Below are 14,427 nucleotides of genomic sequence, written 5' to 3'. Positions count from 1 at the left end.
AATACTCTTTAAATAAGTTCTTCATATAGATCTCAAAATCTTGAAAATTTCAAAAAAAAAAACTTTAAGACTTATCTAGAATATTGCCAAGAACAATGATTAAGCAGCCGCTGCTCAGGTCTTGCGTCTACATCGATTCTAAAGAAAAGCAACAGCACAATAAAAACTTCATTTGCCTACATGTAACTCCTCTGTACAGTTCTGAGCTTATATTTCAATTTTTCGCCCACTGTGCATTCACTTTTCTTCGGCCAATAAATTCTGCTTACCCCCTGGGCTCGGGCTCCTCTTCTGGCAACATGGTTGCCAACTGGGCGCCGCTGCTGCCTCCTGAGTGCATCAAAGTCTCAATTGCAATCACAACAGAGCTGAACGGAACATCTCAAGTTCAGTCGCAGATTAGTCACGAACTTTTTGCATAAAATTCTGGCTCATACTTATTTTATTTTTTGTTGCCAGTGTTCTGAAACTGGAACTGCCGCGCTGCAGCTGAGCTGCGGTTCAGGTGGGTGGGTTGAGCGTGTGCAAAATGCATTAAGAGGCTCGCCAAATTGCCAAGACCAAGAGTCGTGCAAAGATTGGGAGTGGTGGCAGCCAGCCACAAGCCGCCACAAGCCGCCACGAGGCAAAAGCCATGCACCAGCCTCCACTTTGCGGCACCAACTCGACTGAACTCAACTCAACTAAACTCGACTCTTGGCTGAGCTTAAACAAAGAGAAAGGCGTTGCTCTATGGCAATTGTTGTTGTTTTTGTTTTTTTCTTCTCGGTTTTAGGGCTCTCGCTCTTCAGTTTGTAATGAGCCGCAACTATCGCAAATAAGCAGCCGCTTGGCCACACCCACACCGCCTCCACACACACACACACACACACACACACACACACTCACATACACACCTGTCCAAGTCTTGGCTTCTTATTGCCAGCTGCTGGGGGCCTGCTCCAAGAACTTGAAACAACTTCATGACTCGCGACTCAACTCTCAACTAATGGCTACGAATTTGGCTGCACACTTTTGAAGCTAAGTTGATTTTTATTTGCTCAAAGAGCCAAGCCTCTAAAATTGAAGACTACCCCCCTCCCGCCCTGCTACCCCTTCTGGGCTGCGCCTCTTAACGTATCGAACAAGTTCTTTGTTTTTTCGCCGTGCCTCTTGCAGCTCATAATTAGATATGATGATAAAAAAAATATATATAAAAAAAACCATAATACAAACAATTTTCTGACTCGAGTCGCTGTAATGACGCAGAAAATTATCTAGCGGAAAATTCCAACAAAATAGATTTTCGATTTTCGAAAAGTGCTAGGCTACAAAATGCTGCAGCTCGTTTAAATATTTAGTCGACGATCAAAATACTGCAGGAAAAGCCATTGAACTGGAAGAGTTTCTGCTGGGTGTGGGAGTTAATGCACAAGAAATTGCAAGAAGGTGCAAGAAGATTAGAATAAGTAACAGATAGCTGGATGAAGATCTGATAAAGATGTACAGTTAAAGCAAGATTGGGTTTATGAGAAGAATCAGGAGATCTGATCTAATTGAAAATATTTTAAGTGTAGTCAAAACTAGTTGGATTTATAGAATGGAAAGGTCTAAGATGCACAGTGAGGTCTTCATAGACGGTCTACGTGAGCCTAGCAGAAGACCTAGTTAAAAAGCTGACTGCAGAAAATGCCAGAAACAAAGAAAGAATGGAAATATTAAAAAACTTGATTCTGGGTATTGTCACGGACAGATATATAGACCAGTTATAGATACTTAAGAGCTGTCGATATTGCTATACAAAATTTGCGGACAGAAAAAAGGAAAACCAAAAAGCTTTCAATTGCAAGTACGTCAACTTTCCCAGCACGTCCGTACCAGCTAAGTGAAGTTTTTCTAGTGTCCAATTTTGACCAAGGAGCTTGTCGAATGGATCAAAACAAGCAGCTGGCGCAAAGTTTGCCAAATGTCAAAATGTCAATGGAAATCATATACATAAAATCTCACGAATTGTAAACTAAAGAGGGACTCGAATATTCAATTCGATGGACGAGCGCCTTTTGTGACATTTCAATTTGTTTTGCCGAGAGGTAAAAAAAAAAAGGTACAAATGAGCAGCCCAACAGGTGAAAATTGAAATTTATGACCTGAGCTGGAGAAATGCACAGGATGTGCGGCAAACAGTCGCTGCAATAAGTAAGTGTCTGCCAGGTGTCGTTGGGTTATTTTTGTTTTTTTATTTCGACTTGTTCGCTTCATCATATTTATCGATTTCTAATGCCAAAGCTGACAGCTATTGTGGTTGTTGTTGCTGTTTACTTAGCCAACAGATGCCACATGATGCAAGAGTTCGTTGGGGTTAAACTGTTGTATGAAGATCAATGTACGATAACCACCAAGCGAGCTCTGCCAATGGTCATGAATGAGCGTGTGTGCGTGTGTGTGTGTGTGTGCGGTTTGGTGGGTGTCATTGTGCGGCATTTGGCGCTGCCACGCCCCCGCCCCATAGACTCACCTTTGACCGCTGCGTGTCAATTACATTTGTAATTATTTTTAGCAATCTTTTTTATTTTATTATTTTTTGATAAATTGAATATCGCACGCCGCAGCCGCTTGAGTGTAGCCAATGCGGAAAGCCTTTTTGGCCAATTCCATTTATCGATTAATCTTCACAAATACAATGGACGATGCATGCGCTTATGCAATGTGTGGGATTTGACCTTTGTGTGGCCGGGCGGGCTCGTCTGCCCGACGCAGATGACAAATGAGTGATGAAAATCTAAGACAAAACATTGCTGCCCATAAACGGAAATGGGATTGGGTGTCGACGGTCCTATGAGAGGAGTTGGCTGCACTGAAAACAAATTGTGGGAAACAATACAAAATATACGGTTCTAGAGTTGAGCTTGAAGCTTGCAGAGATTGAGCAAAAGTTAAAGTTAAAATTAAGGAAATAAACTTTAATTTTGAAGAGTTCTCATTAATTCGATCGAAATATAATCTGGAATATTCCTAAGATAAATATGAATCAGGCCAGGAATATGTACAAAATACGTTTTACAAGAATTCAGATATATAAATTAAATAAAAGTGCAATATATCTTTCATTATAATATATTACATTCTGACTTAAAAGCTTTCTGCAAAATTTTCGTTTATATTTTTTTCGCTGATAAAACTGAAAATTACTGATTTCTCTCAGTGCACGAGGTGCAGTCGATTCATTAGAGTTCTGAGAGGCAAAGTCTAGTCGTTTGGTCTGTGCCGCGCCCAACTAGGCAACCCACGCGCTTTCAGCGAACGTGGCAACAACTTCATTGGCAAATCGTCTAGTCAGCTAGTTGGTTAAGTCACGTGTCCAATGCTCGCGCCATATTAAGTATACGACATGATGTGTGTTCGCTTTCCAATTGGTTGTTAAATACGAATTGACACCTTTGCCCATGTCGCCACATGCATTCAATATTTGATTTCTTTCTCTATTTCCAGGTGTTGTACCATGAAATTGTATCACACGCTCGAGTTGTAAGCGCTTGCATTCGCGCCGCCTCCGAAAGGGAACGCGAACGGGAACAGTCGCAGTCACAGCCACAGTCACAGTCGCAGTCACAGTCCCAGCTACAGCAACAACCCGCATCTCTCACCAGCAATTGCTCTAGTGAATCGACTAGTGATTCGGTGACCAAATCGCATAGTCTCAGCAGCGGCTTCGCCTCTGATGCAGCACAGTTGACCACGCCCAGCAGCCAAGCGGCAACAACTGGCACTGGAGTCGTCGCAGCTGGCGGCGGCAGCACAGCTCATCCCAGGAAGGGTGAGGGCAATTTGGAGCGACTACGCGATCGTTATCATCTGATCTATTTGAAGGCCTTTGAGCTGCAACTCTGCCTCGACAATTTACTGCGCAAACGCAGCTCCACAGCGGTAAGTCTATAATTCAACAGATTATCTCTAATAATATGTTTGTGCATAAGAAAAAAAAAGAAATATATGAGCAGAAGTCGATTTATATTTATGCTTAGAATTTAGATGAATCAAATTTTTTAATATTTGATCAACTTGAGAATAATTTCTAAGTATATACATATAACAAACGGAATTTCAGATGAGTTTATGGCAAATCCACCTGATCGAGCGGAAATTGAGTGGAAAACTTAAGCAATGCCTAATAAAACCAGCTAAACTTTTAGATACTTGATGGATTGCAAGTGCCCTGATCTAGAAACCGTCAACTTGAACTTCGGGCAGCACGAAAATAAAACTCAATAGGATTTCTCCCTTAGTCTGCGTAACTGAATATTTTCCATTTTCTATTTTAAAAAAAGAAACAAAAATACGCTGCATGCGTTACATTCTTGGAAAATAGAAATTCAACCACTTTGATAGCTCCTCTTCGCGCATTGTATTGGCGCCGCTTTCCTTTCCTCTGCCGACGGCGGGCTGCCTTTTGTGTCCGCCTCACGCCAATTGCGGGCATTTCTAATTACGAAAGTGTCTCTCCTTCACTGATTTAATTAATTCATTTGGTGAAAATGCCGGCAATGCGTTGGCCAACAAGCCGCAAATGCCTCAAAAGCCATCAACTTGTTGGCCAACAACAGCAGCAACCGTTGACCAACTGATGCACACCCAATGCCAGAAGATGCTTCAAACTTCACAACAACAAATGTCTTCAAAATGTACAATTTCTCCAAACAAATAGTTGCGTGATTGTAGCTAATTGCAGGTTCTTTGCGTTTGAGAATGTGCAGCAAAAATTTATAATAAAAACTATCTTCAAAGAAAATATCGATATATGATATCATATTCTAGATAACATTTGTAGAATTTTTTAGATTTTTAGTGTATTTCACATTTGTCAATATTTATTTTAATAGAAGTGAAAGCCTAGAAATTATATATGCTATATAGAAATAGTTATTTTACTTAATGAGATACAAAAGTCCTTTCTTTAAAAGCCATTTAAATAATTTTCCATAGATGATGTTGAAAAACTCTTAAAATTTGCAATAGGAATTATGCATAGTATATTAATTTATTTATTTTAATATACGAGAAATTAACGTCTTTAGAAATTCAATTTTGTTCTAATCATCAACTAGAAAACCTTTTAAACCAACGCGTTCTAATTGGCAAGCAACCAGTATAAAATTTATAATACACAACATTTGATCTTCTTTATAGATTTATTCCGCTCAGCCATAAAGTTCCCCCACATTCTGGCTTAGTATATCGCATAACGTGTTCCTTTCTAGCCTTTCCAACATAATTTCTCGATTCTCTCTAGCCCACACAAGCACACACTATCTCCTGCTGCCTCTCTCTCCCACTCTCCCCCTCTCTCTCTCACCGTCTGTCGCTTCATCCCACTCACTTGACAGCTGCTAGTGAAAGTCTTTGCCTATAATCACATTGACCCAGTTAACAGAGCACTCCACCTCTTCCTCTAGCTCCCTCCTCCGGCAGCAGAGCTCGTGCTCTGATTTGTGCCACTTTAAACGTTTCCTGGTCAAAGTTCTGAGGCACCCAGCCCGCCGGCAACGGCTACCATAATATAATTGCAAACGCTTTGTAAGCCGGTCCTCCCCCCGGTAACAACATTTTAATTGTGTATAATTTAACAAGAGACGCCCGCTCCCTCTCTTTGACTCTGTCTCTCTTGGAGAGACGCCCCGACCCGTGCCGTGCCGTGCCTGGCTGTGCTATTTGCACTGGGATGTCGTAATTCATGCAAGGCACGCACTGGACTGACCCACACGGTGGGGCTGCCCTCTGTGGCGGCAGCTGCTTGTGTTGGCTGGCTGTCAAGCCTGCGGCTCTGGAGCAGTTCATGATGCAGCTTGAAACCGCTTCATTTGCGGCTGAGTTTCTCCTGCGAGCCACGGTGTTAGCCACGTTGAGAAGAAACAATTTCATTTTCCTGCATTTCGGTACGCTTGCTCTGATGCAACAATTTGCATTGCTGTGTTTGCCCCAAAGCTAGAACAACCTCTTGTCCCCCTTGTCCCCGGCCGCTGCATGTGGCATGACCAAATTGCCGCCGCCTATGCAATGTGAACACGTTGTTGCCTTATAATTTGCAACACTTTGTGCTCCACATTTTGGCTTAGCTAGAAGAAAAAAACGTCTCTCCATCGAGCGTGTTGCTGCCGTCTGGCAACATGTTGCCAGCAACATTTTATGCCTCATTATGGCCAAATGTCAAAATGTGCGCATTAATTGCGATTCTGCCGCTTTTTACGAGCGCCATAAAGCTAGCCAAAATGCACACACACACACACACTCATAGAGAAATATGCCTCATATAAAACGCTAAATTAAACGCGGGGCAAGTAAAAGTGAAATTTATGCCGACCCATTGCAACAAACTTGGCCCAGAGGTCGCGCTGGCAACTTCGAACTTGCCACCAGCCGCAGCGGCAGCTGCCAATGGAAAGCGGCTGGAAATGAAAATAAAAATAAAAATAAGAAAATAAAACTCAAACTTCCACAACAAATGAAAATAAACCAAATCAAATTTACGACGTGCCCAGCGAGACGATCGCGACTTCTCATAATATGCATTTTATTTCTGCTGGCCTTTTGTCTCGTCTCTCTCCCTCCCTCTCCCTCCCTCTTCCTCTCTCCGTCTCTCTCTTCTCTCCCGTCATCCTTCTCATTTGCTCACGTTCACATCAATTTTGTTGGCCCTCACCACATTCGATAAACAAATGCAGTTTGCAATCGAATTACAATGATTACACTTGATTATTATTATATTTGACTTGTTGTGTGGCTGCTTCCTCCTCTGAGTCTGCCGATCTCTTCTGTTTATTCTTGGGAGAAACAAAAAATGAGCAATAATATTTGTTATTATACAGATCTTCAAGCTGCAGGCCAATGCACCTTTTGATTGATTCACCGGCCAGCGTGAAGGCCAATACCAATATCTTTCAATACCAAGCGAAAGTGTTGAAAGAAATTCACATCTGGCAACATTTGTTATTGGATTCTTCTTGTTAAACCTGCTGTTAAAGGCAATTTGCCCTTGTTAAACTTGAGTTGTGGGAAATTTGATCTTGGCTGCATGAGCCAAACAGGAATGTCAAGAATTCTTTACGGTCCTTTGTGGCTGATATATAATGAGGCAATAATGTGAGAAAATACACATTGAAATTTGACTAAAAAAGAGTCTAAACTGTTAAGAAGGACATTAAGAGAGGAAGTCTTTAATATGTGAACCTCATATCTTCCCTTAATCTACCTTAATCTAGCTAAAGCAAGTTCTGTCCCTTCGCATTAAAACTCATTATTAAAAGTAAAAGATAATACATTTATCTTTAAAAGAGTCTTAAATTATTCAATTAATGTTTGCCAACCTTGAGGCACTTAACAATACTCAAACAAACAATCCTCTTGCAAGTCAAGACGTTTATCAACACTCATTGGACTAATTGGATTTCCAGTCGTGAACAAATCGAACAGCCAATTAACGTCGATCAAAATAAAGTTTACAATTTATGAATTTAATTGCCGCTCGTCAAATATTTAAATGTTGCGGCACATCAATCAAAGTCTAAAACATAAATCAAAAGTAATTCGAACGAGCGTCGCCTAAAATCACCAAAAACTCGGTAGCAGCTACCCGACAGAAAAGAAACCTAAAAATAAAAGAGCGAATGCAAATTAATGTTGGCCAAATTGCATATTTTGTTTAAATACCCTCTGCCCCATTTAAATGTATAAAACAGGGTATATAGAACTTCTGGCAAACCAAACAAAGATCTATTTAATTTTCGATAACACCCTAAAATTCTACTCAAATCGATAAATATCGATCGATATCCAAACCCTCTTTTTCTAGACTATACTTAAATGAAGGCACCAAATTTGATATGTAGACTCTTAATAAGACTTTTGAACTTCGATAACTCCTCGTTCAGGCTTACTAAAATCGATAAATATCGATTTCGATTCAGCATTATTTTTAATTAAACTCTCTACTCTGAGCAAGAATCCAAGGTAGCGTAGGGCAGAGCCATAATCGTTGGCTCTCTTCGTTTCTGACGAAATCGATATATATCGATTTTTAATTCCGCTTTATTGTAAAACCGATAAATATCGATTGCCAAGAATATTTTTGTTGGAGTTAATGCTGAGGCAAACAATGTAGTGGGTAATTGTTGGTAATGCAATAATGCAAAACTGAATACAGGGTATTAACTAGTCTAGCAACATGAACTAGGCTATTTCTCATTCCTTTCATAAATCGAACGAACAAAACGAGGCACGAAAATGAACGAATGCGCTTTGAATAATAATTGACGGGGCAAAATATGTCTGTCTGAACGATTGTAGATTTTGTTGTACGCGATTCGTGTTGCGAATCGGAACTGCATTTGCATGTTGAACAACGACATTTACAAATTGTGACTATTTAATTGTGTGTGGTGTGTGGTGTGTGTGTGCTGCCCCGGAAGATGCGAGTGCTGCAAAAAATTAAATCACAATAATTATGTAAATTTTGTTGTTGTCTTCAACCTGTGTACGGGGCGTGCCACCCACAACTGCAACGCGGAAGCTGCACCACTAATGGCCGTTGCATGCCACACACCAATACACATATACATGTATATTTACATGCCACACCAAAGCCAAACAATGGCCGAATAAAAAATGAAATAAAGCTTAAGTTTCACTTTCTGACGCGCGTTGCAAGGCCGTTTAAACGGCAGGCAGCTGGCGCAGTTCGGGCCAATATAATTACCGCCTCCCGGTCTCACTTTCGTTCGGGGCCTGCTGGACAGCACCACGGTAATTAGCCGCTAGCCAGCAACAACAACAGCAACCACAACAACAACAATAACAACAACAACAACACTTACCAATATGCTTCGTGTAATTGGAAGCTTGACCAAAAACGCTCGTCGTGCGGTTTAGCAGGCAAATTGGGTGGGTTTTTGTGAGAAATTGTTTTATAATGTGGCCACATCCCCGCCACCAACACCACAATGCAACATCAGGAGGCAGGCAGCTGCTGCTGCTGCTCTGACCGTTAGTTGATCTACTTTTTGGTGGCAACTAATGATGCAGCTTGTTGCAGCTGAGAGCTGCAATCGAGCGCTGTTTTTGGCGGAGTTGCACTCCCGCCTGCCTTTTGGCTCATTTTCAATTACTCGCCTCAAATGTGGGCTTCAATATGCCATTTATTGTTCATTATGCTCTGCACGTTGGCCAACACAGATTCGGGATTAGATATTAATGATTGATTTGCGCAGCCGCCGCAGAGCAGGTTGTAAATGAGTAGAAATATGCAAACGCGAGCGTGTTGAAATATGGAATATGTGTTTGGTATGAAATATATCAGAACTAAAAACGTAAAAAAAATTTTTAAAGGTTCGGTTCACGGTTCGAACTAACTCCCTGTCTTTAGGTACGATTCGTGAACCTAATTTTCTGCAACCAAAAACCCAGAATTTAGTTCAAGCCTTGATAAAAAATAATATATAACACAATATTTCAATGAAACGTATTTTCATACACAAGTTTAGCTCCTAATTTAATATCTATGTTTTACATAAAGTATTTGTTTTTCTCCTGAAATCCGCAAATGTTTCTTAAGTAAAAAATTGCTACACATATTGCTTTGTTTTTAATATTCCGACCAACAAGAGTGCAAGAAAGTTGGTTGAAATAAAAGATAGATAAAAGTGAAAGATGTTTCCTGTAGAAGCGATTTCCTAAAGATTTTAGTGAGCTTTCCTCTAATTAATTTGTAGTTAAAAAAAGGTATGCAGAAGACCAAAGCTGCCGGGCAAAAGATAACAAACTATAACACACATTTCAATTTCGGTTTATTTTCGAATTCAATCAAATCCCAAATGATTAATTGCAAAATCAAACAATGGGAGTCCGGCGCACATAGCCCAGGGGCCGAGGCACCCCGCCATGCAAACTAGCGGATGAATGCTATAAAAAACAGAGCTCAGAATAATAACAAAACAAGTAAAAGCAGCAGCAGCAGCAGCAACATGGCCAAATTGCTTCATTGTGGCGGCAGCTGTTAAACAGACGACTTCCAATTCCTATAATCGAACAACTGGACGGAAGAAAGACGAGCACAAGTCAAACGAGATGTGGCCACAATGTAATCAATGGGAAATTACAATGCACAAAGCAGCTGAGGAGAGAAATGACGCGAAATGTAAACAACAAAATGCCGCCACATAGCAATGGAAACACAGCAACAACAACAACAACAACAACAACTGCAACCAGCAACATGTTGCTGCGGTGTTTGATGTTGTCAACGCGTCATGTGGCGCAGACTAACCCACACAAAACACTCCGACACACACACACACACACACACACATAAATCAGCGGGTAATGCAACAGGCCACAAGAAACAATGGCTCAGACAGAGACATCTTCGATTGGAGCGCGCCTCGTTATACTCTAGCAGAGGGTATTATAGAGTTTTAGCAAAGGGTGTAACGCAATGTGGAAGAATTTTCAAAAAGGGTATAAACATGTAAAGTATATAAATTATATACATATTAAATATATAAAATATAAGCTATAAAGTATATATTGTGAAAACAGGCGGACGCCTGTCTGGGGTATACTATCGATATCGAACTATGTACTATATTATACAGTTGCCATAGGAACAATCAATCGAAAATATATTTCTTCCATTCACTCAAGCTGCAAAAGCCAAACGCAACAAACTCAACCAAGTCTCATAACGTTCTTCACATATTGACAAAAGTCCTATCAATATCGAATTACTATATCATATAACCAACAATTGGGTAGCTTTTAAAAAAGTCGTTTTGTCAAAGAAGGAAATCTAATTCAAATACATAGGCGCCTGTTTAAGGGTATTTAATCATTCCGCAACCCGCAGCTAATTCATCTTACTTTGCTTTTTGTTGCAATTTCCTGCAACGATATTTCCCGTGCTGCATTTATGGCATATTGACATTTGCCAAATGTCAAATTGCGGCCTTTGTTTGCATTGTTCGACTGTCTCTCTGCCTGTCTGTCTCGCTTGTCTATTTATCTATTTTATGGGCTGCAATTGTCACAGGCTGCGACACACAAATATTCTGCATTTGCCATTAATCATAGCAACACCTTAAATTCAAATGTTGCTGCCAGCCCAACACAGCAACAACCTGCAAAATTATGAGCAATTGCCGCTGTGCGTGGCCCAGCAACATGTGTGCAGCACGCCCACGCACACTTTTGTGTTGCAGCAAACATGTTGCCAATAATGTTGACAAAGGCAAGACAAGAACTTGCCACAGATCTACTCAGCAATTTGTGCTAAAATATTGTCGTTATTCTAACAATGTATCTGCTGTTGCAGTTGCTGTTACAGTTGCAACTGCTGCTGCTGTTGCTGCGGGGACAAACGCAGCTTTGACTAAGACTTTGCTAAATTTAGCGTCTAATGCGATTTGTAATAGTTGCGCTAAATTGTGGGCACTGCAGTTGCTGCTGTTGCTGTTGCTGCCGTTGCTGTTGCTGCAGCACCAGGAAATGTTTTGTGCAGCAGCAACAACAATAACAACAACGACAACAACAACAGCAGCTAGTAATAATATTGTTGCTGCAGCGGGTGCTGCTGTTGTCACCGCATACTTTGCAGCGAGGCTGTGGGGCAAAAAGCTTTGCATGTTGCCAGTTGTTATTGTTGTTGTTGTTTTTGCTGCTGCTGTTGCTTTTGCTTTCATATGACTTGGAAGTTTTCATGTTGCTGCGGGTTGTCAACGCTTTTGCTGTTGTCATGGCAATTGCTGCTGTTGCTGTCGCTGTTGTCACGGCTGCTGCTGCTCATGTCTGTAATTTTGTCGCGCTTTGCAGACATTTGCATGGCGTTGTTGCAATTGACACTTTTAAATAAATTTAAATTCCATTGCAAATCTCGGTAATTACTTAATTGTTGAAGCGTTCGGTCAGATCTCTACGGATATAAAAGATTTATGTGGCGGAAAAAAATATCTGATTGTAAGCTGGACACAGCTGACATTTATTTATAAATGTCACATAACCCCATTGTCCAGCTACAAAAAAACCTCTTAAAAACCTTGAACAATGCATATGACATATGAAATCTATTTTAAGTCTGTCTGTACACTGTGCAAAAAAGATCTGGGCTTATATAAAATTGCATTTGAGTATAAAAATAATAATAATTGTCATAAACCAAATCCTATCTATATTAACTCAGTTGTTTATTATTCTATATTAGGAATATTTGGGATAGATGAAAAGCTTCTTTAAATAAACTTTTAGCCTTTATACAGAGTATAATATGTCTTCTTCTTAATATATAATAGAAAGTAGAAATAGATCTGCTTATGATATTATAACAGGAAATATGAAACAACTTTGAGCTTAAGCTGACAAAGCTGATAATAATTCAAGCCACATTTATATATATCTTAATTGTTCTTTAAATGCATGCCCACGCTCATTTGTGCACACTCATTTTTCCAGAGTGTATTAATTCTAGAGTTTTTATAAAATACCTTTTAGCTGAGCTCCGTCAGCTATAATTTTCATTTGTTTGCCTCTTATACATGGCATGCACTTTATACTAGAAACAATTTCCAGTTGCAGCTCACGTTTTTTTTCTTCTTATTTTATTGCACGACAATTACACGCCCCCAAAGGGGGCTTATATGTTAATAGAGGTATCCATCACATCGATGACATGAAAGCGTTTAGTGATAATTAAATGTTGGCGTGTGAGAAATTCATAATTTCGACTTAAAAACGACAACAAAGAGGCCATAAAATATGTATGTGTATGGTGGAAAAACGGTAGCTAAAGCAAACAACATGGAAAAGCACTCGGCTACATTTTCCCAGACAAACGCATTTCAAAGTACCTCAAAGACTTATCGAGTAATCGGATTTTGGAGTACACAGAACACAACACAACATTTCGAGCTGTTTTTCGTGCAACAAACTAAAGTTCTTTGGAAGGTGCAAGAAGAAAAAATGAGAAATGAACATGAGAATTGTGACAGAGCGAGAGATTGCGTGTAGTTGTTGTTGTTGCTGTTTAGGTTTCACTGTACGTGGCAGATGCTTATCGCGAACCCCTAATGATAGTTTTAGCAAGAGACCAAGCTCAGCTCCGAAGTTGCCTGCAAATGAGGTGTTAAGCTGGCAACACGACAACACAACACGTCACGTGTCCAACTGCAGTGCCACGCCCCTGCCCAACGGCCGCCCCATACACATGGCCGTCGTTTCGCGTGAAGTGCGTTGCGATAAACTTGAACTTAATTTCCAACTAAAAAAAAAAGAGGCAGACAGAGGCAACAAAGGAAACAACCGCCAGCAAAAAGAACAACAACAACAACCGGGCGTTGTTGGCAGGCGTTGCCACCTTTTGATTTTATCCGTGCCTTCGGCCTGGCAAATGCATTTTGCATAATAAGTCCATAAATTGTAGCACCGAGAAACTGTGGGCAGCAGCCCAACAAAAGAGTCAAAGTCAGCGAGAAGCAACAGCGAGAAGTTGAACCGAACTCAATGAAAAAAGAAGAGGTTTAACTGTTATCTTTAGCTTGTCATTGATTTTTATTGGATTAGCCTTTCGCCCATCTAGTTAAGATCTCTAGCCTACAAAATGCGGGTGTTATGCTAATTTATAGAAAGTGTTTATCCAATTGGGCAGCTGCCCAGCCCGAGCTGCAACAGCTTACAAGTTAATTTCTTATATTTGCTTATCATTAAATTGATGTGTGTTAGTGTCCATCTGAAAACCATTTAGATTTTTCCAATGGGCCGACTTTGTTTGTCTGGCCCAATTACACCTGCTGTGTGTGTGCTTCAAAGGAAAACTCTGTGGTGGAAAAACTGTAAACAAACTAATCAAAAGGCGCCTAGTTAATGTCTGAGGGCTGCCAATACACTATAAATCATGTCTCTATATGCCCTGTAACTATTGCAAATGGATATGATGATAGTATATTACAGCCGGAAGGAGAAAACTACGAAACTAAAAGTATATTTATTCTGGCCAAGCTATTGGGGTGGGAAATTTTGACCTATGTCTATATAGGATTCTTAAGGATACCAATTTTTACATGAATTTCGACTAAAAAAAAAGGTTAGATTTAGATACCAAATTGATCTACAGCCCAAACCATGAACAAAAAGCCAAACCTCATGAAAATCGGTTGAGTTTTGACCAACTTATGGAGTGGGAAGTTTTGAGCTATGTCTATATAGGATATTTGAGGGTACCATTATCACATGAATTTCGACCAAAAATAATGTTGTCAGATTTAGATGCCAAAATTGATCTAGAGCTCAAGCCATGAACAAAAAGCCAAACTTTATGATAATTGGTTGAGTTTTGACCGAGTTATGGGGGTGGGAAATTTTGACCTAAGTCTATATAGGATATTTAAGGGAACCAGTTTTACTTGAATTTCGACC

The 14,427-nt window shown here is 40.2% G+C and overlaps 1 protein-coding gene across 5 annotated transcripts in view; it reads left to right on the top strand.

The window, feature by feature from the left end:
- klar (klarsicht) overlaps positions 1-14,427 on the top strand; it is a 166,040-nt gene that overhangs the window by 118,597 nt on the left and 33,016 nt on the right. For all 5 annotated transcript variants that reach the window (XM_064690261.1, XM_064690258.1, XM_064690257.1 and 2 more), the window contains one exon: positions 3,469-3,903. In XM_064690261.1, the coding sequence (XP_064546331.1) occupies positions 3,469-3,903 (435 nt within the window). The remainder of the gene's footprint in view (positions 1-3,468; positions 3,904-14,427) is intronic.

Source organism: Drosophila montana, unplaced genomic scaffold, assembly GCF_035044405.1.
Source record: "Drosophila montana isolate Dmon_TW-CO22-7 unplaced genomic scaffold, ASM3504440v1 contig_3240_1, whole genome shotgun sequence".
Taxonomy (NCBI): Eukaryota; Metazoa; Arthropoda; class Insecta; order Diptera; family Drosophilidae; genus Drosophila; species Drosophila montana.
This window is presented reverse-complemented; position numbering and strand designations above follow the sequence as displayed.